Source organism: Hevea brasiliensis, chromosome 7 (assembly GCF_030052815.1).
Source record: "Hevea brasiliensis isolate MT/VB/25A 57/8 chromosome 7, ASM3005281v1, whole genome shotgun sequence".
NCBI lineage: Eukaryota > Viridiplantae > Streptophyta > Magnoliopsida > Malpighiales > Euphorbiaceae > Hevea > Hevea brasiliensis.
The window spans coordinates 51,834,797-51,859,177 of NC_079499.1; the positions used below are offsets into that span (position 1 = coordinate 51,834,797).

Below are 24,381 nucleotides of genomic sequence, written 5' to 3' on the forward strand. Positions count from 1 at the left end.
GTTATGGCAGTCCAACCAGGCTAGACTCACATCCAAACCTGCAGGTCTCACTAGGCAGCATACTAAATCAGTTTTTAAAGCTACAATTCACTCCAAGTTATGGTCAATTTACCTCAAATGGTCACCATTTGACCATTAGAATGTTCATTCACCATTACATAAGCAAAGCCCAAATTTCTCTCCAAAACCCTAGTTCCCCATTCCAATTCACACAACATACATTAATTCAACATACTAATTCATTATCAATATATATACACTTCAAACACCATCTCTAATCCACTCTAAACCCATCAAAACAATCAAAATCACCACCCCCAATAGGCTGCCAAAATTTACCATATACCCTAGTATGCATAATTCTCTTTAATTCCCACAAATTCCTAGCCTAACTTAGTGTCTTAACATGGATATCCAAAGAAAGAAAAAGAAAGATGGCACTAACCTTAATAAGGCAGAATTTTCTCTTGTTAATTCTTTACTTTCTTTTGTTTTCTTGGCTGCCAAACACTCTAGCAAGGTTGGGTGACAAATTTTAGTGAATGATTTTATAGATTTTGGGGTGAGAAATCAAAGGATTGAAGGTATAAGTGAATAAAAGTTATGGAGGAAGAGGGAAAGAATTTTCGGCTGGCTGAAGAAGAAGGAAAATTCTGGAGTTTTTTTCTTAATTTTTATCTCTTTTATTTGTTTTAAGAAGACTTGCTAAATGGTGATTGGTGGGAGGTTTTGAATGACATCATTATGATGTCATAATTAGGCATTTTATTCTTTTTTTTTCTTTCATTTCTACTAACTTCAAATTAATTTTTCATCAACATTAATTCATATTTTATGTTATATAATTTATGTACTTAATTGGACAAGTCGGCCAAAAATCATCTCTGAAGACGAAATGACCAAAATGCCCTCCGTTTGGCTTAACGGGCCAAAATTATCTGTACCGATTGAAAAATTTTTTTAAGCATTTTCTTGGCATTCTAATGCCATAGGAACCTCAATGACCCTTCTCTGGAGTTCCAAAAATTATTTTATAAATTTTTTCCCGGGTCTAGGGCTCCTAGTTGCGAGAATCGTAACTTCCCACTAAGTTACCCATCGCTAGGGCACTGGCTCATTTAACTTGATTGTATTTTATTTCTAAAATTTTTTTCTAAATTTTTCTTATTAATATTTGAGTTAATTATAGTTCCTCACTTTAGTTTAAATATTTTTCCAGACATTCTAGCTGTCCAGACCGACACTGGTCAACGGAACAGTAGAATGTACGGAGTTGCTACAGAGAGGGTGTTACAGCCTAGACACATTTGTCAGATTGGATAGATTGGCATGCCAATGGGGTATTGTTTTAGCAGTACTGTGAAAGACTTTATGCCTGTATTCATGGCTTTGTGCCCGTATTCATGGCTTTATGCCCGCATTCATGGCATTATGCCAACATTCATGGCTTTTATGCCCGATTCTGTGTTATCATGGCTTTTTAGCCATACTGACTGCATACGTGGTTGACGTTCTGCGTCCCATGGTATGACGGCCCGAGGCACCTCAGTGTCCAATGCCAACGACCTGTTATCCAGTTTAGTCAGTCTGTCATAGGTTACTTGGGTAGTGAAATTTATTGAAATAAGTTAAGAATATTAGCAATTAAAAATATTAGAAATTAAATAAAATAAATGAGTAAGATAACCTAAAATAAATTAGAATAGTTATTTATTAGAAAGAATCGAAATGAACTGGACCGATATTAAAATTTACTAATTATGAGATAATCTGAGACAACCTAGCAAGTATTGAGAAAATGCTAAAAGATTAGCAAGAAAATTATAACATAAATAAATATTGCAAGTGTGACTTATATAATAATATAAGCATAAATTTATTATTTTTAGATCATTTTTTTCTTTGTACATTATTACTGTACATTGGCGAAATAAACACTTCCAAAGAATACTAAATTAGGATAAAACATATTAAATTTTAGAAACCGCATGTGAAGTATAAATAAATCTTAATTATCCGAACTTTGTTTCTATCTTTATTTGTATATTATTTCTTTGTTATATTATTACACCACTAAGCAGCAATGCTTAGCGCGATGGAATTATTTCCTTCGCGTAGGTACTGAAGCTAGAACCCAATGGACGTTTAACTGGGAATTTTGAGAGTCCAGATCTGTAGAGTGTCAAAGGTTGTCACCTCCTCAGCAATGCATGTAACTAGGTCTCATGTATATCACTTTATGTATTTTGTATGCTATAAATATTTTGTATGTTGTAATTCATATGTTATAATGTAAATTAAGAATTCTTAAGTAATATTAATGTGATGTAAATTTATAAATTGATTATTTCATATGTAATTAAATTGTATATCATGTAAATTAATGATGATTGAAAATTATCATATATGAGTTGAGAATGAATGGAAATGAATATGAAATTGAATTATATAGAGGATATTCGAATTGATGAGATAATTATGATTAGTATGGATAAGATTTAATTGTGAAAATATTATTGAATTTTCAAGCAGGTGAATAATGAAATACACCAAATAGAAATAAAATAAGGGAAACTCCGCTAGTTTCTCCATAGAAAAATAATTGATATTAAATTTAATGAATTCAAAATTACTAAAATAATAAAGTAAGATAAGATAGGGTGCTTCGGCACCGAATGTAGCACACTTTGCTCGGCTATACTGTAGTCGAGTGAGGGGTGTTACATTCATGATCTACTTCTTCATGAGTAAACAACTCTTGTTCATCTTTATGAAGAAAATCATATCTCACTGGTGGGTGAGATATCCTGGTTGATCTGCGAGGAATTACTGTAGATGTTTCATCAATAGGTGTAGGTTGACTAGATGGATCTATATCCATTTGATCTGTGGTAGGTTAGAATTCTCCAATTCTAACTCTATTTGCCTTCCTTTGCGTCCTTCTTGAATAAACTATTGTTCAAGAAATATGACATCTCTGCTTACCACAACCTTTTGTGATGTAGGCAAATAAAAATAATATCCAAAACTTTCTTTTGGATATCCAACATATCAATCATTATTTGATCTGGTTTCCAATTTATCAGTGTTCAGCTTTTTGATATAAGCTGGACAACCCCAAATCTTAACATGCTTAAGACTTGGTTTTCTTCCATGCCATATCTCATAAGGTGTGGAAGAAATTAATTTTAATAGAATCCTATTTAGAATATGCAAAGCCGATTATAATGCAAATCCCCAAAAGGAGATTGGCATATCAGTATAGCTCATCATACTGCGTACCATATCTAATAGGGTATGATTTCTCCTTTCAGATACATCATTCAACTTTGGCATTCCTGAAGGAGTCAGCTAGGAAACAATGCCATGCTCTTTTAAGTATTCATCAAATTCAATACTTAAGTATTCACCTCCACGATATGATCGAAGAGTTTTAATACTTTTTCCTGTTTAATTTTTCTACTTCAGATTTAAATTCTTTGAACTTTTCAAAGGATTCATGTTTGTATTTCATCAAATATAAATACCCAAACCTTGATTTATCATCAGTAAAGGTAATAAAGTAATGAAAACCACCTCTAGCCATTTCCTTAAATGGACCACATACATCACTATGTATTAGCTCCAAAATATTTTCAGCTCTTAGTCCTTGTCCAACAAAAGGTGATCTAGTCATTTTGCCCTGAAGGTAAGATTCACAAGTTGGAGTAGGTTCAGAACCCAATGAGGATAAAATCCTCATTTTTTTCCAGTTTTGCAATCATATCTTCTGCAACATGACCTAATCTTAAGTGCCAAAGATATTTTGAACTTAAGTTGATTTTCATCATGACATTGCATTCTTTTAAATTGCTTGCATTCTTTTGGACTGCTTGCATTCAATTTGTGTTTATTATTATTATCCAAATAATAAAGACCATCATGCATATAACCTGAGCCAACATATTTATTTTCAAAATAAATATTACAAATATCATCTGTGAACTGAAATTCATAGCCATTTCTAGTCAAACTAGATATAAAAATGATGTTCTTAAAAGCATCAGGCACATACAAAATATTATTCAAACACAACATGTCTACATATGTAAAAAGATTTAGATCCTATGGCTAAAGCTTTAACAATTAAGCCATCGCCAATCCGGAGTCTAACATCTCGAGCGTGCAAGCTGCTACTATTTGCTAGTTCTTGCATATCATAAGAAATGTGAGAACTGGCACTAGTATCTAAAACCCAAGCTGCAGATGAACTATGAGCATCATCAGCATCTAAATAACAAGATATAGACATACCTTCTGAAGGTGTATCATTCTTGTCCTTCAAAGAAGCAAGATACTCTAGGCAGTTTCTTTTCCAGTGCCCATCCTTCTGGCAGTGGAAACACTTTCCTTTGCCTCCATCAGCTTTGGTCTTCCTTTTTTGTTTGGCTATCTTCTTGGAAGGTCTTGGAACTTGAGGTTTCTTTTTCTTATTGCCCTTCTTCTTGTTGGACTTTCCAGCAAAAGAAAATGCAATCAAAGCTACCTCTTTTCCTTTATTGCCCGGCATATTCTTTTGGGCAATGACAAGCATGTTAAGTAAACCAACCAAGGTGTATTCCTGCTTAGTCATATGGAAATTTGTCACAAAATTCCCAAATGACTCAGGTAGGGATTGAAGGATCAAATCCGTCTGCAGTTGGAAATCCATGTTAAAGTCAAGATGTTCCAGCTGCTCTATAAGCAGAATCATCTTGTGGACAAGATTCTCAATACTCTGTCCCTCAGACATCCTCATTTGAAATAGCTGCCTAGATATCTCATACCTAGCATTCCTACTATGCTCACCATATAACTCTTGTAGGTGAAGGAGGATCTCACTAGCACTTTGCATGTTCTCATGCTGTTTTTGTAACTCATTACTCATAGAAGCAAGCATGTAGCACTTGGCTCTCATATCATGCTCCTCCCACTTGTCCAAAGTGTCATGTTCCTCTTGAGTGGCCTCTGGAGGTAAGGGACCAGGAACATTTGAGTCTAGAATCCAATATGTTCTAAGTTCAGGACAAGTTTTAAATTTCTTAGCCAATCAGAAAGATTAGGTCCCATCAACCTATTGTGATCAAGTATGCTCGCAAATATATTGGATGGTGGTGGTTGTTGTGTGCTCATTATTATAAAAAGAATAATTGCAGAAAATAACTAGATTAATTAGTAAATGTATCATGTAATTAACCAAAATAATTATGGTATTTTAATCAAATTGGTCCTCCCACTAACTTAGCGAATCCTACACTTCCAAAGTAGGAAATGGAAATCCTAGTTGGATGGATTTCTAGTGGGTGATTGAATTTTTATAGTTTTATTGATCATCCTTAGGCACATCCATTATTGGAATTACAATAAACTATAAGTGAGCAACTCCTTGCCCGTCACATCTCATGTGAGGTTTAATTATTTACCTAGCCCCTAATGCTCAAAATCTCAGGCACATCCATTATTGACTTATCTTGCATTAGTTAAGTTGATCCCATTGAGACAGTAAATATGCAAATAATTTTAATGTCCTCAGGCACATCCATTATTGGCCACCAAACCATTTACATATTTATAACATCTCATGCTTAACAATTATTCTTAAGAAAATCTGTAACACCCCAAAGTTCGGTAGTGCGTTCTACTGCTCCGGTGACCAGTGTTGTCCGGACAGCTAGGATGCCTAGAACTACACTTTGACATGAGGGAGGAGACATAAAATAATGAAATACAAGAAAAGAAAATACAAGAAAAACAAAGGAAAAATAATAGCAAAGAAATGTGATCAAGTTAAGCGGCGGAAACCTAGCGATGGGTGAAGTCACGGCGTGGACCGTTGATCGGAACCCTATATAACATTTTTAGTACTTAAATATACCCTTGTTGAAGAATAAATATAATTAGAATGATCAAAGATAAATTAAAGTATTAGTACAAAGTAACGTGAGAAATCGATAAACAGACAAAACCCTGAAAAATCGAACGAATGGCATTATGGTCATTTGACATCCCGAAGTGTCTTTTGACCTAAATGTCCATTAAAAATAAATAATATTACACTTAGAAAATAAAATGAAAAATTAGTTTAGTGGTACCTAATGCAAATAACCAAAAGTGGAGTGAAAATTGTGTAATTAGCACTTTAAGCTTATAATATGATTTAAATGTGGTGAGTGGACCACTAGGGAATTAATTAAGGACTAAAGGGGCAGGTGTACACCCATTATACAATCTGCCATTTCATCTTCAAGCTTGGGAATTGCCATGGCCGTATGAATTTCTCTAAAAACCTCCATGGCCGCAAATTGAAAAAGCTCCATTAACCACCTTCATTTCACCTCCAATCACCTAAGTGGCTTCATTAAAAATGGTCTACACATCACAAGGAAGATATGGATACCAAATTTGAGAAGTTTGGTGAGGGTTTAGCAAGTTACAATTAAAGGTAAGTTTGCATTTTTGAGAATTTCTTTGTTAAAGTTTTTATGCATGTTATGGGTATTGGTTTGGTGAAGGAAAATTTTGAGTTTGAAGGGTTATTGTTGTTGCCATTTTGGACAGCCATGGGTCACGTTTTTGATGAGGTATTTGTGTATATAATTGATGAGAAATAATGTTAATCATGGTGATTTAGTAACCTAGTGATTTAATGCATGTATATATGGTGAATGATGCACTTGGATGGGAATTGGTAACTTGGACAGCACTTTGATGTTGAAGGACAAATTTGGGCAGCCTTGGGGACACTTGAATAAATGTGTATATTCATGGGAGTGTTGGCAGAATTGTGGCATTAAGGAATGAAGGATATGTGTATGAAATTATTGTGTAAAGTGTATGTGAGAATTAGTGGTGTTTAGGTGTGTATGTAATGGTATTGAGATATTGTAAATGTGAATTATATTTGGTGTGTTGAGGGTAATGGTAATCTGCCCAAAATAATGTTAATGTAAAGTAGATTATACTGTGGTTAATGTACCAAAACAGATTGGTAGGGAAGTGAACCAAATTGCAAGGTATATGTGTGTTTGAAGTGGGGTGTGAAATGCATATTGAGGGCAGTGTACATTTTAGCCCATAACCTGAAATGTGTAACCTCAATTGGTATGAGACCAATTTGAGGTGAAACTAGGCACAAAATGTGCCAACTTTCATTGAGAAACCATACCAAAATTATGCTTGCAAGTTGATGTGAAAAATGACCAATTCGGATTAGGTACACTTGAGACCTAAAAACTGACCATTTGGGCAGCAGTGAGTATTTAGGCCATAACTCACTCAAAATAGGTCCAATTGACCTGAAATTTTAACCATGAATAGTTAAGACCCATACCTACAAGTCTTATGAAGACACCAAAACCCAGAAATGACCAGAAGCAAGTCAAAAAGCTTGCACAAGTTCGGGTCCAAAAACTGGCCGAACCAGAGTTGACCAAATTGACCTAAAATTGACCTAAAATGGTACCATTTGACCAGCAATAGTATAATGACCATAACTTGGTCTACTTAACTCGGATTGACCTGAAATTTTGCCCCGCGTGCAATAAGACCTAGATCTACAAGTTTGTAGTTTCGACTGAGACTCGAAAAACGAGGAAACTAGATCGTCCGGCTAGGTCAAACCAGTGTCCCGGAATCTAACAATTTGCATTAAAATGCACTAAACAAGGAAATGACTTTGGTAAAACGTACCAAACCTAAAACCCTATCGAGTGTGACATATTAATGACACTAAAACCTAATTTACCTAAAACGCATCGAGGGTCGGTATATTAGGTGATTAAGTGAATAATTGAGTTCAGTGCATTATTTACCAAACACCATCGATAGAGACAGTTTAATTTAGCACTGAAACACTTCAAATTGTGTTTCTCAGTTAACAAGGACTCAAAGGGAAAGAAATAGTCAAGACCAGGAGACAAATATCAGAGGTTTGTGCACAACAACTGTTTCTTTTGAATTATTTTCAATGGAAATAAATATTGACTATTTGCATATCATTGTTTTAAATTGTGGAAATGTGTTTGGTGGACACTTATTGATTGAAAAACATTGTGAATGGTTTGAAAGTTTTAAAAATTGTTTGAATGGTATTTGATGGATACTTATTGATTGAAAAGCACGTAAATGGTTTTGTGGAAATTGAAGTGAATTACGAATTGTGTTGCCATTTTGTGAATGAAATTATAACTTTGGAAATTTATTGGATTCTTACGGATCATTTGAATAAAATGTTTGGAATTGTTTTGACTCACAATTGGCATGACATCGATAATATGTTCCTCCTCCATTAATGGGGTGAGTGTGATTATTCCTCCCTCTTTGACTTATCACCGGGTGAGTATGATTATGTTCCTCCCTCTTTGACTTATCAGTCTGAGGTGAGTGTGGATGAGTACTCATTAGATAGCTAGCTTCCTCCCTCATTGATTTCGATTATTGGGGTGAGTATGTCTTGTCGTGGTGTACAACACGGCATATATGGAAAAATTGTGTCATGACTTAAATTGTGATATTGATTGGCAACATATTCTCTTATTTGATCGAATGGTGTTATTGATTTGCAAAACGATATTATTCAATTATTTGATCGAATTGTGTTATTGATTTGCAAAACGATATTATTCGATTATTTGATCAAATTGTGTCATTGATTGGAAAAAACGTGTTATTCAAGAATTTGATCAAATTGTGTATGAATTGGCAATACGGTATTCTTAAGCTATTTGACTAAATTGTGTTATTATGAATTTTGATAATTTGTGAATTGGAGTTTAAATTCCTTATGACATTCATTGTCTTGAAATCAACTATGGTTTTAAGTATCCACTAATGATATGATTTATGAATTGTGATTTAAAATTTGTATTTGGTTAATGTTGTGCACCATCGAGACATTGTCTCGATAGCTTTATTATTGCCGCAGTAGAGAGATAGACAGGCGCAGACTAGGTCGCTAGTACCGCCAATGAGAGATTTTGGGTATAGTGAGTATACCATATGTGGCATTTTGTATCAGAATGTATATTCACCGTATGTATATTTTGTTCTTGGTTTTGAACAGTTGTAAATTTAAGTTGTACAGTAAAGTTGTAAAATAATTATGAGTTATTTGGCTTGTAAAAATTGTGTTATATTTTTGTATCTTAGTCTTTGAAAATCACTGTGGATTTGAAGTGCTTTTTCTGAGTTTTTCAAGAACTGCTTTGTCCAAAATACAAATGGCACCTTGCCAAAAATTTTACAGATATTCCAAATAAATCAAATGAGTTAGTTGTTTCACTTCACCACCAAAGTCTTTCACACTGTAAATAGTGCTCACCATTGTAAAAGAAGTAAGAAAAGTTTTTAAAATCCCTTGTAGTGTATTTAATGGGTTATCGAGACGGAGTTGGTAATTCATTAGGTATACTACGGGATCATGTTATGCCTTACAGAGGGTAGGGTGTGACATGTTTTAGTGGTATCGAGCAATGGTTTTAAAGTGAATTTGAACTGAATTTGAAATCTTTATGTCGGAACTACAATCGCCAAATGTTTGATACATACAGTACATTACATAATAAATATGCACTAAAGGGAGTAAATCACCTTGTATTATTGTACAGGAGGACAGGGAAATAAAATTTGATGCATTAGTGACTAGACATTTAGAATAAGGAATGAGATAACAAGTGAAATTAGTTTTGGAAGAGTTTATCGTGAAAAGTATTTCGACACACCATAAAATTATAAGCTAATTGGCGAGCCTACTTAATGTAAGGCAAGAGGACGTAAAAGTAAGATGCAAATGGAATTGCTCTAGATGAGGGCAAGGAGGTTCTTGTTAGAAATTGCTAATGGATATTGTAATCGAATAAGATTCGAATATCGGTGAATTCAAAAAGAATAAAAGATAACAAAGTTTGATCTATTGGGATGTATCGTAGTAACTATGCAATGTTCTTGATGTTTATATCGACTTGAGATTATTGTGTAGAGCTACGCATCACCCGATAGTACACCTAGATAAGAATAGTTGCCAACGGCATCTGTTTGGTATAGTTATGCCATGACAGAATTTAATTGTTAAAAATAAGTTTGAAAATCCTACTTAGGATCTAAAACTCAAAAGTTAAAATATCGAAAGGTTATAGTTCATACAAAGGAAGTAAGTTATAGAATATTGACAGATAAAAAGAGTTATGAAAGTAGAGAATTGAATGCTTGATTCATGTGTAACAAAGAAATATTACAAATGTGAGGAAGACTATGGACTAGAATGTTCAGAGGACCAATGACTGATGAATGATTCTAACATGACCTCAAGGGTCATTCAAGAAGGAACGTGAATCGAAATATTAGACAACACAATAGTAAGAGGAGATTAGTATTATACAAACAAATTAAACATGGTATTAGATTGTTAAAAGTCTTATACAAATTTGAGGAAAAGAAGATTATACGATCATATAGACATGAGAAAATAAACGTATGACTATTGTAAGATAGCTATTGGGTAAAATTTCGTGGATGAAATTTATTTAAGGGGGGGAGAATTGTAACACCCCAAAGTTCGGTAGTGCGTTCTACTGCTCCGGTGACCAGTGTTGTTCGGACAGCTAGGATGCCTAGAACTACACTTTGACATGAGGGAGGAGACATAAAATAATGAAATACAAGAAAAGAAAATACAAGAAAAACAAAGAAAAAATAATAGCAAAGAAATGTGATCAAGTTAAGCGGCGGAAACCTAGCGATGGTGACGAAGTCACGGACCGTTGGATCGGAACCCTGAAAACATTTTTAGGACTTAAATAGACCCTTGTTGAATAATAAATATCATTAGAAAGATCAAAGAAAAAATAAAAAAGTAGTACAAACCAAAGACACAAATCGAAAAACAGACAAAACCCTGAAAAATCGAACGAATCTAAAAGGCATTATGGTCATTTGACATCCGAAGTGTCTTTTGACCTAAATGTCCATTAAAAATAAATAATATTACACTTAGAAAATAAAATGAAAAATTAGTTTAGTGGTACCTAATGCAAATAACCAAAAGTGGAGTAAAAATTGTGTAATTAGCACTTTAAGCTTATAATATGATTTAAATGTGGTGAGTGGACCACTAGGGAATTAATTAAGGACTAAAGGGGCAGGTGTACACCCATTATACAATCTGCCATTTCATCTTCAAGCTTGGGAATTGCCATGGCAGATGAATTTCTCTAAAAACCTCCATGGCCGCAAATTGAAAAAGCTCCATTAACCACCTTCATTTCACCTCCAATCACCTAAGTGGCTTCATTAAAAATGGTCTACACATCACAAGGAAGATATGGATACCAAATTTGAGAAGTTTGGTGAGGGTTTAGCAAGTTACAATTAAAGGTAAGTTTGCATTTTTGAGAATTTCTTTGTTAAAGTTTTTATGCATGTTATGGGTATTGGTTTGGTGAAGGAAAATTTTGAGTTTGAAGGGTTATTGTTGTTGCCATTTTGGACAGCCATGGGTCACGTTTTTGATGAGGTATTTGTGTATATAATTGATGAGAAATAATGTTAATCATGGTGATTTAGTAACCTAGTGATTTAATGCATGTATATATGGTGAATGATGCACTTGGATGGGAATTGGTAACTTGGACAGCACTTTGATGTTGAAGGACAAATTTGGGCAGCCTTGGGGACACTTGAATAAATGTGTATATTCATGGGAGTGTTGGCAGAATTGTGGCATTAAGGAATGAAGGATATGTGTATGAAATTATTGTGTAAAGTGTATGTGAGAATTAGTGGTGTTTAGGTGTGTATGTAATGGTATTGAGATATTGTAAATGTGAATTATATTTGGTGTGTTGAGGGTAATGGTAATCTGCCCAAAATAATGTTAATGTAAAGTAGATTATACTGTGGTTAATGTACCAAAACAGATTGGTAGGGAAGTGAACCAAATTGCAAGGTATATGTGTGTTTGAAGTGGGGTGTGAAATGCATATTGAGGGCAGTGTACATTTTAGCCCATAACCTGAAATGTGTAACCTCAATTGGTATGAGACCAATTTGAGGTGAAACTAGGCACAAAATGTGCCAACTTTCATTGAGAAACCATACCAAAATTATGCTTGCAAGTTGATGTGAAAAATGACCAATTCGGATTAGGTACACTTGAGACCTAAAAACTGACCATTTGGGCAGCAGTGAGTATTTAGGCCATAACTCACTCAAAATAGGTCCAATTGACCTGAAATTTTAACCATGAATAGTTAAGACCCATACCTACAAGTCTTATGAAGACACCAAAACCCAGAAATGACCAGAAGCAAGTCAAAAAGCTTGCACAAGTTCGGGTCCAAAAACTGGCCGAACCAGAGTTGACCAAATTGACCTAAAATTGACCTAAAATGGTACCATTTGACCAGCAATAGTATAATGACCATAACTTGGTCTACTTAACTCGGATTGACCTGAAATTTTGCCCCGCGTGCAATAAGACCTAGATCTACAAGTTTGTAGTTTCGACCGAGACTCGAAAACCGAGGGAACTAGATCGTCCGGCTAGGTCAAACCAGTGTCCCGGAATCTAACAATTTGCATTAAAATGCACTAAACAAGGAAATGACTTTGGTAAAACGTACCAAACCTAAAACCCTATCGAGTGTGACATATTAATGACACTAAAACCTAATTTACCTAAAACGCATCGAGGGTCGGTATATTAGGTGATTAAGTGAATAATTGAGTTCAGTGCATTATTTACCAAACACCATCGATAGAGACAGTTTAATTTAGCACTGAAACACATCAAATTGTGTTTCTCAGTTAACAATGACTCAGAAAAAGGGAAAGAAATACGAGTCAAGACCAGAGACAAATATCGAGGTTTGTGCACAACAAGCTTTCTTTTGAATTATTTTCAATGGAAATAAATATTGACTATTTGCATATCATTGTTTTAAATTGTGGAAATGTGTTTGGTGGACACTTATTGATTGAAAAACATTGTGAATGGTTTGAAACTGTGAAAAATTGTTTGAATGGTATTTGATGGATACTTATTGATTGAAAAGCTCTGGAATTGGTTTTTGTGGAAATTGAAGTGAATTACGAATTGTGTTGCCATTTTGTGAATGAAATTATAACTTTGGAAATTTATTGGATTCTTACGGATCATTTGAATAAAATGTTTGGAATTGTTTTTACTCACAATTGGCATGACACTGATAATATGTTCCTCCTCCATTAATGGTGTGAGTGTGATTATTCCTCCCTCTTTGACTTATCAGTCTGGTGTGAGTATGATTATGTTCCTCCCTCTTTGACTTATCAGTCAGAGGTGAGTGTGGATGAGTACTCATTAGATAGCTAGCTTCCTCCCTCATTGATTTCGATTATTGGGGTGAGTATGTCTTGTCGGGGTGTCCAACACGGCAGATATGGAAAAATTGTGTCATGACTTAAATTGTGATATTGATTGGCAACATTGTATTCTCCGGTTATTTGATCGAATGGTGTTATTGATTTGCAAAACGATATTATTCAATTATTTGATCGAATTGTGTTATTGATTTGCAAACGATATTATTCAGTTATTTGATCAAATTGTGTCATTGATTGGAAAAACTGTGTTATTCAATAATTTGATCAAATTGTGTATGAATTGGCAATACGGTATTCTTAAGCTATTTGACTAAATTGTGTTATTATGAATTTTGATAATTTGTGAATTGGAGTTTAAATTCCTTATGACATTCATTGTCTTGAAATCAACTATGGTTTTAAGTATCCACTAATGATATGATTTATGAATTGTGATTTAAAATTGTATTTGGTTAATGTTGTGCACCACTGAGACATTGTCTCAGCGATAGCTTTTTATTGCTGTCGCAGGTAGAGAGATAGACAGGGCAGCAGACTAGGCTGCTAGTACCGCCAGCGAGAGATTTTGGGTATAGTGAGTATACCATATGTGGCATTTTGTATTGTAATGTATATTCACTGTATGTATATTTTGTTCTTGGTTTTGAGCAGTTGTAAATTTAAGTTGTACAGTAAAGTTGTAAAATAATTATGAGTTATTTGGCTTGTAAAAATTGTGTTATATTTTTGTATCTTAGTCTTTGAAAATCACTGTGGATTTGAAGTGCTTTTTACAGGTTTTCTGAAGAACTGTTTTGTCCAAAATACAAATGGCACCTTGCCAAAAATTTTACAGATATTCCAAATAAATCAAATGAGTTAGTTGTTTCACTTCAGTTCACCAAAGTCTTTCACACCTGTAAATAGTGCTCACCACTGTAAAAGAAGTAAGAAAAGTTTTTAAAATCCCTTGTAGTGTATTTAATGGGTTATCAGTAGACGGAGTTGGTAATTCATTAGGTATACTACGGGATCATGTTATGCCTTACAGAGGGGTAGGGTGTGACAAAATCTCTTAAATTAATTGCATCATATACAAGTATTTAAAATTTCTTAAAATAATTGTCTCAATGGAGGGCCCATGATATAATTACCTTAATTATACTATTTCCAACTTAATCAATTGTTTGGAAGATTTAGTTGTCAGCTTAATTACTATTATGGTCTCACTTTGTACATTATCCAATTAGCATAGATATATCATATGCTTACATACATTCTCATACATCTCATGCATACATGGATAAACAATAAATATGGTATGATCATGGACTTTCTAAGGGATTCAATTCTGAGCTACCAAGAATTGAATTAGGGTATTCCTAGGTGTATTTCATTCATTCATTTTACAAGAGTTGCTGAAGGAGTACATAATCAACACTTGATCTTGATTTCCTCCCACTAGTCTCACCAATGCTCTTGACCTCCTTGATCTTCTTGCAATCCAATTAGATTATAATCCTTGGCATACCAAGGCGAATTTACAAGAATATGGACTTTCAAGTCCTTAAATAAATGAAATTACAACCCAAATTATTACAACACTTATAATACATGCCACCAAAAATAAATTAATTATTTTACAATCCAAAGAATAATAAAAGAAATAAATCCAATCACATTGGTCTTTTATTGTCCATGATCATCTATCATGCATATTACCATTTAACAATTAAATAATATGCATGATGGATGATATGTTACCATGCACTAGAATCTCTCTGTTACAAAATCTCAATTCGAGCTGGAGTTATGGTTTATGTCAAACCCCATTTGCTATGAATGTTATGTTCTCTTTTAATTCCTGTTCTTGATTAATTAGATTTTCTTATCAGAAACACTTTTCTGACTAAATCTGTCTATCCTGGCCAGGAGCTTGAAACATCAAGAACAATTAAATGAATATAGGACTTTATCCCTATTTACTTAGGGTAATAGATTCTATCTTGATCAACACCTACCTCCATATATAACTAGTAGGAGCCAACACATGCCCATATACCCATACACAGTATAAGTATGAAAGCAGTATCAAACTCAAATCACCTATATACAAGATAACTGTGTTATCTCAAGTCTAAAGATTATATGCACTGATATGATATATGATAATGCATTAATAAGAGTAAACTCTATGTGCTTGTCATATACGTCACTGGTTTTGCCTACTTATCGTGTATAAGTGCCTATCATATTTGTTATATGGCATGAGACTCACCATTCCATCTTATTTATATCTCATATAAATACCTTGGGAATAAACATGATTACAATCTTTCTGGATAAGTCATGTCCTTATTATGAAGTATCATCGATTGTTAACCAATTTATAATACATTGTGCTAGAAATACTGTCACTCATATTCTTAACAACTTAATAATAGAATTTCTAATAAAATATTAATAGACCTTTTCTATTACACATAAATAGATTGTGTAAACAGAAAAGTGAAATTGTCTTTTATTAATAAAATATGTACAAGATACATACTAAATTATATGCTTTAAGGCATACTACTAACAATATAATGACCTTTTTAACAAATAAACTTGTCTAGGCAAAGCTTTGGAATATCCTTATGGAAGTAACATATATATTTCCTCATCCAAGTAACCATGTAAGAATGCATTATTTATATCCAATTGAGAATTGGACCTTTTCTTGGCAGTCGTCAAAGTTACAAAAATTCTCATTATTGTTAGTTTAGCAACAGAAAAAAAAAAAAAAATCTATCTTTATAATCCAACCCTTTAATATGATTGTAGCCCTTAGCAACTAAACAAGCTTTAAACCTTTCCATTTCACCACTAGGTTTATAGTTTACCTTATAACCCATTTAGACCCGATTTCCTTTTTACCCTTAGGCAAATTAGTCAATTCCCATGTTCTACTTTTCTTCAAAGCTAACAGCTCTTGTCACATAACTTCAACCCAATTAGCATTTGTTGATGCTTCAACATATTTTGTAGGTTCACGGATAACAAATACATTTGATGATTGATGAGATGGGGTAAAATGAAAATTACATGGAATGAGAGGTGGGGTTGTAATTGATGTTGTGATAGGAGATGACTAAGAGGTAGCAAAAACTAGATTAACAAAATCTTTGAGCCACCCAGGCTTGTTAACTTGCCTATATGACCTTCTTAATGGAACAAATGCATTTCTTAAATCTAGTTCAATAGAATGATCTGAGATGGAGAAAGGTGAATTAAAGGAATGAAGAAAAGTATTTGTTTGAAGAAATGAATTGGAATTCGATTCAAGAGAAGTTGGTATCACAGAAGTAGTAGGTGGTGTTGTAGCTAGTGCTGGTGACTGTGGTGAAAAAACACTTCTATCATTAAAAGAATGGGGAAGAACTAAATTTGGTTTTGAGGATGAAGAATCAAAAGATTGTTGAAAAGGGAAAACTGTTTCAAAAAATTGAACATCTCTACTAACAAATATATCTCCATTTTCTAAATTATAAAGTCTGTATGCCTTATGAACTCCTGAATATCCCATTAAAATTGATCTTATAGCCCTATCATCAAACTAATCTTTAGAAGGAGGGATATTAGTTGCAAAACTTAGACAACCAAATACTCTTAAGTGACTATAATCAGGAACTTTTCGTACAACATCTCATGCTTAACCACTGCAAATTTTGAATTAGCAACCTATTAATGAGATAAGTTGTTGTCAAAACACACTCAGATCAAAACCTTTTTGGTAAGTGTGCTTGCAATCTTAAAGCTTTAGTTGTGTCAAGTAGAAGCCTATGTTTCCTTTCCACTACTCCATTTTGCTGTGGAGTAAATGGACAAGTTTTTTTATGAAGAATGCCCTTTTCAGCAAGCATTTGAGTACAATTTTGACTCAAAAACTATGCTCCATTATCTTTTCTTATTATCTGTAATGAAACTCCAAATTGATTTTGCATCATAGAAAAGAAATTGGATAAAGACTTAACACATTGAGAATTTTGTTGCACATAAATGTCTGGGTAGCCCTACCATAATCATCAACTATAGTGAGAAAATATTTTGCCCCTATAATTGATTCTACCCTATAAGGTACCCAAATATCTATATGTATTCACTCAAAAGCTATCTTTGTGTGTGTATTACTTGATGAGAATAGGAAACTATGCTGTTTTGCTAAAGGGCAAACATCACAAACCAAATTACCACTATCCTCAAATGATAATCCTTCTAAATATTGCATTTTCCGAACTAAAGCGTGCCCTAACCTAGCATGTATAATAGAGACATTCTACTTTGAAATAGAATTTAAATGATGCAATTGAAAAGTAGAAAGGCTTTCTTTATTGATTGGAGGAATAGAAAGCATGGCATTTACAACTAAACAAGAAGACAAGGAATGTGAATGAATAGAAAGTAAAACATTTTGAATGGTTTTAGGTAAAAAAACTCAGCTCATTAATTTTGTAATGACTTGCTTCTTCTCTACCCACGACTATCACAACCTCAGTCAGATGGTCTTGAAATACACAACAATTAGGATAAAAAAGTGAGCTTAAGATTGATGGTTTGTAAGAATTTACTAACTGACAGTAAATTGTAGTGAAATTTTGGCAAATAAAGTCTCTTGTAATTGAAGATTTGGTTGAAGAATAACATGTCCAGCTTTGGTTACTGTTCTAAAGGTTCCATCAAGCAAGTGAACAGAAATTAAGTTAGCTAAGGAAAATGAAGATGTGAAGCAATGTCTAGTAGGTGTCATATAGCCCGTGTCACCTATACGTATTATCTATGTACTAATATCACACACTTTAGCATAACAATTACTAACTAAACAGAAATTACCAAGAAAACCTGTTGAATTTTGGAGAGAATAGCCTCCTAAGTATGATGAAATGGTTTGTCTTGCACCAGGTGTCAGCCCTTTTCCTTTCACCATTTTGCTTATCTGTTGTTGAATTGAGCCCAACATAACACTAAGCTCTTTAATTCTAGAGCTATCTTCTGAAAACTCAAGCGGTGTTTCAAGATTATGAGTACTTTCAACATTTGCTACCAATTTATTTCCTGAAACCCTCCTTAAAACTGCTTAGTGCCTTGTGTTGCGTTTTTATTCTTGGACTTAAACCAATCAAGGTAGCCTATCAACTTGAAGCATCCTTCCCCAGTATGTTCATCCATATTACAATAAGTGCAGTGTCCCCTTCTTGGATCATACTTCTTCTGATCCTTCTTAACCATTTATGGTTGTGATTGTGCTTTATTAGAAAGAGCTACAGATTCATAGCTTCAGAGAATGTTGACAATATTCATTTCTTTGCTTCAAATTTTGACACCGTGGAATAAGCCTTATTTGCTGAAGGCAGAGGATCCGTTAGCAGGATTTAATTCCGTGCAGCATCAAATACATCATTTAACCCCATCAAGAACTGCATCAGTTTATGTCTATTATTAATTTCATCAATGATCAATCATCTTTGAAACATCACAGGTGCAAGGAGGCAAAACTTCAACAGTGTCAACTTTATCCCAGAACTTTTTCAGCCTAGTAAAATAGACTGAAACAGACATTTTCTTATAAGATGGAACTTATTTTCCTCTATAATTGGTAGATTAAAGAGCTATTACTCTCTCCATACCATTCAGAGATTTCTACCCATAATTCCCTAGAAGTTGTGTAAATAAAGGCCCCTACCAAATATTTGGATATGGAGTTCAATATCCACGATGTGACCATGTAATCACACCATTTCCACTATTCATAAGTTTTAGATCCTTAACTCAAAAACTACAACAATACCATTCACAAACCTTAACTTTTGCTTTACTTCCAAAGCAATTCTCATAGCTCTGCTCCATGACCTAAAATTACTACCAACCACAGGTGCGGTGACTAGAACCATACCTAGATCATCCAAACTTTGCAGATTCAATGGATCTCCAGCATTTTTCTCACCCACAGCTTGAGCTTGTTCGCCAAGATCAACAAATTCTCCCATCTTCCTCTATTCTCGCTTCGGTTTCCTCAACAAACTTCAATGGAGTTCTACAAAACCCTAACTCAGTTGCAAAAATGAAAGAAATAACCGCCTCTAATCTTTCCCGCTCAACTTATAGTGTCTCAATACAAGTGTGAAGAAAAAAGAAATACAGCTGTCAACTAAACAGCTAAAATAAATTACTCATCAGTAACAGTAAAAAATAAACTGCTGGTAGTAACTTCAAGTCTCTCTGCAAAGATTAAAAAATTATTTAGCTTGATTTATTTACTATAATAAAGAAGAGATACGCTCAAATTTTCAACATTTGAGAGTCGAACCATTACAACTCATTTACAGAGCAGACAAATGTCAGCAATGTACACCCATGTACTCCCCCAACCCTGGTTAGACAACAGGCCTATTCATTGCCATACAAGACGGCTATCCACAAAGCTATATGACTTCATAACCCTATTTCTACCACCCATATTATCCATTTCTTAATAAGGGTCATCACTATTATGCTACAGACAAACCTACATCCTACCAACGAAAATAAAGTAAAATACAAGATTCAGAAACTGGGGCTTGCTTGTGCCAAACTCTACACATCAGCCCTGTAGAAATGCAACAATTTCAGCGGCAACACCTTTTCCTGCAGACAATAAATCAAGAAGTTCAACAAAATGATTTCAGTGCATTGACAAATGTTGCATGCAGAGACTGCAATACCTGAACAGGTTCCACTGATTGGGAAGGAAAATGAAAACCCGTTGAACAATTTTGCAGTACTTCAGGACTTTTCATCCATGCTCTGCATCCATCACTCACTTTAATCTTATATCTGAACATCTGAAATAAGAATGAAAAGCATGGCTAAAAAATGAAATTTTAACCAACAAATACAAATTTTGCTCTTTTTCCTTTTTATCCTAGAGACCTTCCTACTATAATTAAAACCTATTTAAGTGCATGCCCAGCAAAAACCATGAAGTTAGAAAACAATTTATTTTAGCTTTGCATATCTAGGCTCAGTCCTTCAAGTAGATGGGGGATGTGAGGAGGATGTTAGTCATAGGATTAAAGCCGGATGGTTGAAGTAGATTCCCAATAAATTAAAAGGAAAATTTTACATCTAAGATAAGAGTTGCAGAGATGAGAATGTTAAGGTGGATGAGTGGCCATATTAGACTAGATAAAGTCCGTAATGAAAGTATTAGAGAAAAGGTAGGAGTGGTGCCAATTGAAGATAAGTTGAGAGAAGGGAGATTGAGGTGGTTTGGTCATGTGAAGCGTAGACATGGAGGGAGGTTAGACAAGTAGAGCACATTAGGCTAGAGGATAGAAAGAAAAAGGGGTAGACCTAAATTGACTTGGAGGAGAGTACCAAATTTTTGGGATAAAGGCTTAGTTGAGTTGAGTTGAGTTGAGTTGCATATCCCTTTGCAAATATAACAAACATATACACAGGAAGTTGATTGTTTAATTTGGGAATTTCCTTTTGGCTAATTGCCAGTGCCACAGCTTTTTTTTACTATGGACACAAACTCTCTACTTAGTTAGACAAGTTTAGAATAAATTACCGCTGTCTATTTATTCTATCTTTCTAAAATTAAAATATTAGATAGACATGCTATCTGTCATCTCTCTCTCCCACTTTGGCACCTTCTCTCCTAAAAATTGAGCTCTTATGCCCAGAAAACAAAGGTTTGGCTTCAAAACCAATTACTCATGCAATATCCTTTTCTCCCATAAAGATGATATTGAAATCATTTACAGATTTCTCATCCGAAGAACCTCTCTTTGAACTGGTAGGCTAATAGCTATAAACTCCCACTTGATAAGGCTTGAATTTACCCTAACACCTCACGAGAACCCAAGCACCTTCCTTGCCAGATGCCACAGTGTCTGGAGGCAAGGTTGATCTCACTTTGAACCAGATGAAACATTACCTAATAAAGTCAACCACAGAAATCCATTCCAAATGATATCGTTTTCAAAGAATCCCATGAAGTTTAGATATGATGTTTGTATTGAAGTGATTTAGTTGGGCTTTGTTTTTATGGCATGGGATTTACTAATATCAGTATTGCTGTTGTTGTATCGGTCTTATAGGTTAAAAGAGAAAATGAAGATAGTGGTTCAAGGTTAGTAATAGAGTAATGGGTAACAACAAAAGTATTATGATTGTTCGACAATGAAGAAAGACAGAAAGGGCCAGACATATTAGTTTCTGATCTGGGTGAAGGTTGAAGTATATGCCGGAAGGGATGGGTTTCAAGGAAGAAGACTATAATCAGTAACTTGATGAGGACAATTTTGTAACTTATTATTTTAGGCTGTGGCATTAGTCTTTTTAACTGTGGCAATGAGGCTCCCTTTTCTTTTTTCAAAAATTTCCATCTGTTTATGGAATACCCAACGCAAGGAAATGACCACCAATATTAATGGAACCACATCAATAAGAGACAGAACGCAAACCTCCGAAAGAGGGATTGTTGGCATCTCCAGCTCATCTTCCTCAATCTTCACCCCAGTGCCCTGGCACTCTGGGCAGAAAACAGAATCAATTTGGCTTTTTAATGCTTTCACCTTTCCGTCCTTGCCCACTTTGTTGGATTTAGCTCCATTCTTTCTTTTAGATCTTCTTCTTGCTTTTGGACCAACTGATTGATTTCGAGCTGTTTCATACTCACAGAGAAGCATCCAATGTATGATACAGGAAGTATGAAAAACATGAAATGCCTACATATGAAAACATTAAACAGCATCAAACTGAGTGTATTTCTAGCAATCAAATTAGCGAACAACTTTCATGGCCCAGATGGACTAAGAGACCATAATAATAAGTAATAAAATGCATGTGACAGGCAGTGCAAAGGACAAACTTGAAGAAACCATAGGTAATCTAGAAATTGTTACCCCATTCACATTTCTGCTACTGCAAGCAAGTTTTCCTGCCTTCATGTTTATAAGTGTTGCTACATCTTTCTCCGGAAGCATCTTTTGCTGACAGATGTCACACATTCTTTCCGCTGCTATGCGATGTTGCCGTCTCAACTCTCGCCTTATGGCCTTGTTTGATATATACCTTGAATGAAGAAGCTGGTCATCATATTGATCCAACAGCAATCTAGAAGAGCCACCATTTGAAGCCGAAGATTCTTCACCAGATGAATAATAGTGATTACTCAAAGACTCACTGATATCCTCAGGGTCAGAAAAAGAATTTTTCCTTTTTCTATTAGTCCCCTCCCCATTCTCTAACTCTAATGTAGAACTAGATGAGAGTAACAACTTTACATCATCAAGCAACCCCTTTCTTCCCAAATCATAATTATAAGCAAAAGTCAGGACAGCAAACTCATGATCCAAAACCTTGACCTTGTCCTCATCAACAGGATTATTTTCCCCTAACCACTCACACCATATCCTACTAATCTCACATATATTGCCATCCTTCTCACAGAACCTTGCAGCAATTTGTCCAGAACCCACAAACCTGGCTTTCAAGTCAGAAATTTCATCCTTAACAAGTACACCTGGAATCACTAGATGAAAAGTTACTCCATTTCCATTCAAATCCTTATTGTATCCAACATGCCCATTGCCAGTGGATCTCAAATTTGCATCATACTTCACAATAGCTAGATTGTCACAATTGCTGTTAGACTCCAACAATCTACTGTGATTGCCACTTGTGATAGCCAATTGTCTCTCATTCTCAATTGAATTAATAAAGAAATGAACACCATCACTAAAAGGCCATGGATTTGGTTTCAGGAGAGTAAGCTTAGCAGCAGATAACCTCTCAGTGTGAAGATTACCCTTCAAGTGATCAAACAACACAGAATCACTGTAACATGGTGCAAGACACAAAGTACAAAAGAATATGAACCGCTTCCCATCCTCACGAAGCTCCACATAGGGATGTCCTTTCGATCTCACATTGTGAAGAGTGGTTCTAGCTAACTGCTCCTTTAAACTGCTGGAGCCCATCTTTGGCAACCCCAATTCCCACCTTCCCGCCATCGAGAAACTTTTCACAAAAAATTCTCAAATTTAATTGAGTTGCACACTTCACTCCTTCAAATTGCCCCAAACTTAAATTTGCAAATTCAATTTTTGTTTTTTGAGAGAACGCTATAGAACCAAATACCCAAATAGAATATTCAAATCTCACGATACCGTTCCTGACACCTAAAATTCAGATTCCAGGAAGTCCATTGGACCCCTTTAACAAGACTGCGTATATAAAGCTTTCAGGCGTCACATGAAACCCTAAGGAGCTCAAATTACACAACAGCCTCATAGAAGCCCTGAATTTCGAAAATTAGATCTCTATTACCACTAAGTTTCTCCAAATTCCAACATGTAAATGAAATCGAAACTTAAAGGCACCAAAATTCAAAAGAAAACCCTAAGAAATCTTCAATTCTTGGAGTTCCAGGTCCACAAGAAAAAAGAAATGTAAAAAACCAAAGAAACAACTTGAAAAGAAACTAAACCAGAGCGTTCAGTCAAATCTAACTTTACATATTCGTATTGGAGTCTGTATAGGAGAATTCGGTTGAGACCGTCGAGTCCGTACAGCCACAGAAAGGGAGACGCGAGCCATGGAAAGCATTACAGTATGAGAGCACGAATCCTCCATTGACATCTCCATTTCTTAGCAAGAAGAGGAGAGTTATGATGCTGTTTAGATAGAAAGAGAGATGCGAGAAACGATGAGAAAATAAAATAAAACAGACAGAGAGGAGAAGAGGAGATAAAAAGACCAACTGAAATTTAGTTTTTTAACATAAAAGAGAAGCGCGAGATACGCGTGTCTTAATATTGTTTTTCAGATTGAGATGAGATCAATAATTACTGAAACAATATTGCGTGGAACACTTGTTTATTGTGTTGTATTGAATGATCGACCGTCAAATGAACGTACTTTATATGCACAAACCACGAACGGTTACGATTTAATAGTAAAAGTGAAGTAATTGATTGGCTTTAGATAAGAGAAGCA

At 34.6% G+C, this 24,381-nt stretch overlaps 1 protein-coding gene across 2 annotated transcripts; it reads right to left on the reverse strand.

The window, feature by feature from the left end:
- Positions 1-19,623: 19,623 nt before the first annotated feature.
- On the reverse strand, positions 19,624-24,165 carry LOC110653764 (uncharacterized). Of its 2 annotated transcripts, none has more exons than XR_009150062.1 (4): positions 22,287-24,165; positions 21,846-22,109; positions 20,097-20,178; positions 19,624-20,019 (listed from the first exon to the last, which is right to left on the reverse strand). XR_009150062.1 is itself a non-coding variant. In XM_021809540.2 (4 exons), the coding sequence occupies exons 1-4, from the start codon at positions 23,394-23,396 to the stop codon at positions 19,969-19,971; spliced, it is 1,545 nt and encodes a 514-aa protein (XP_021665232.2). In that variant the 5' UTR covers positions 23,397-24,163; the 3' UTR covers positions 19,624-19,968. The 2 variants fall into 2 exon arrangements, 1 of the variants encoding a protein (XP_021665232.2); XM_021809540.2 differs by having other exon boundaries at positions 20,097-20,216; positions 22,287-24,163.
- Between the last annotated feature and the right edge of the window lie 216 nt (positions 24,166-24,381).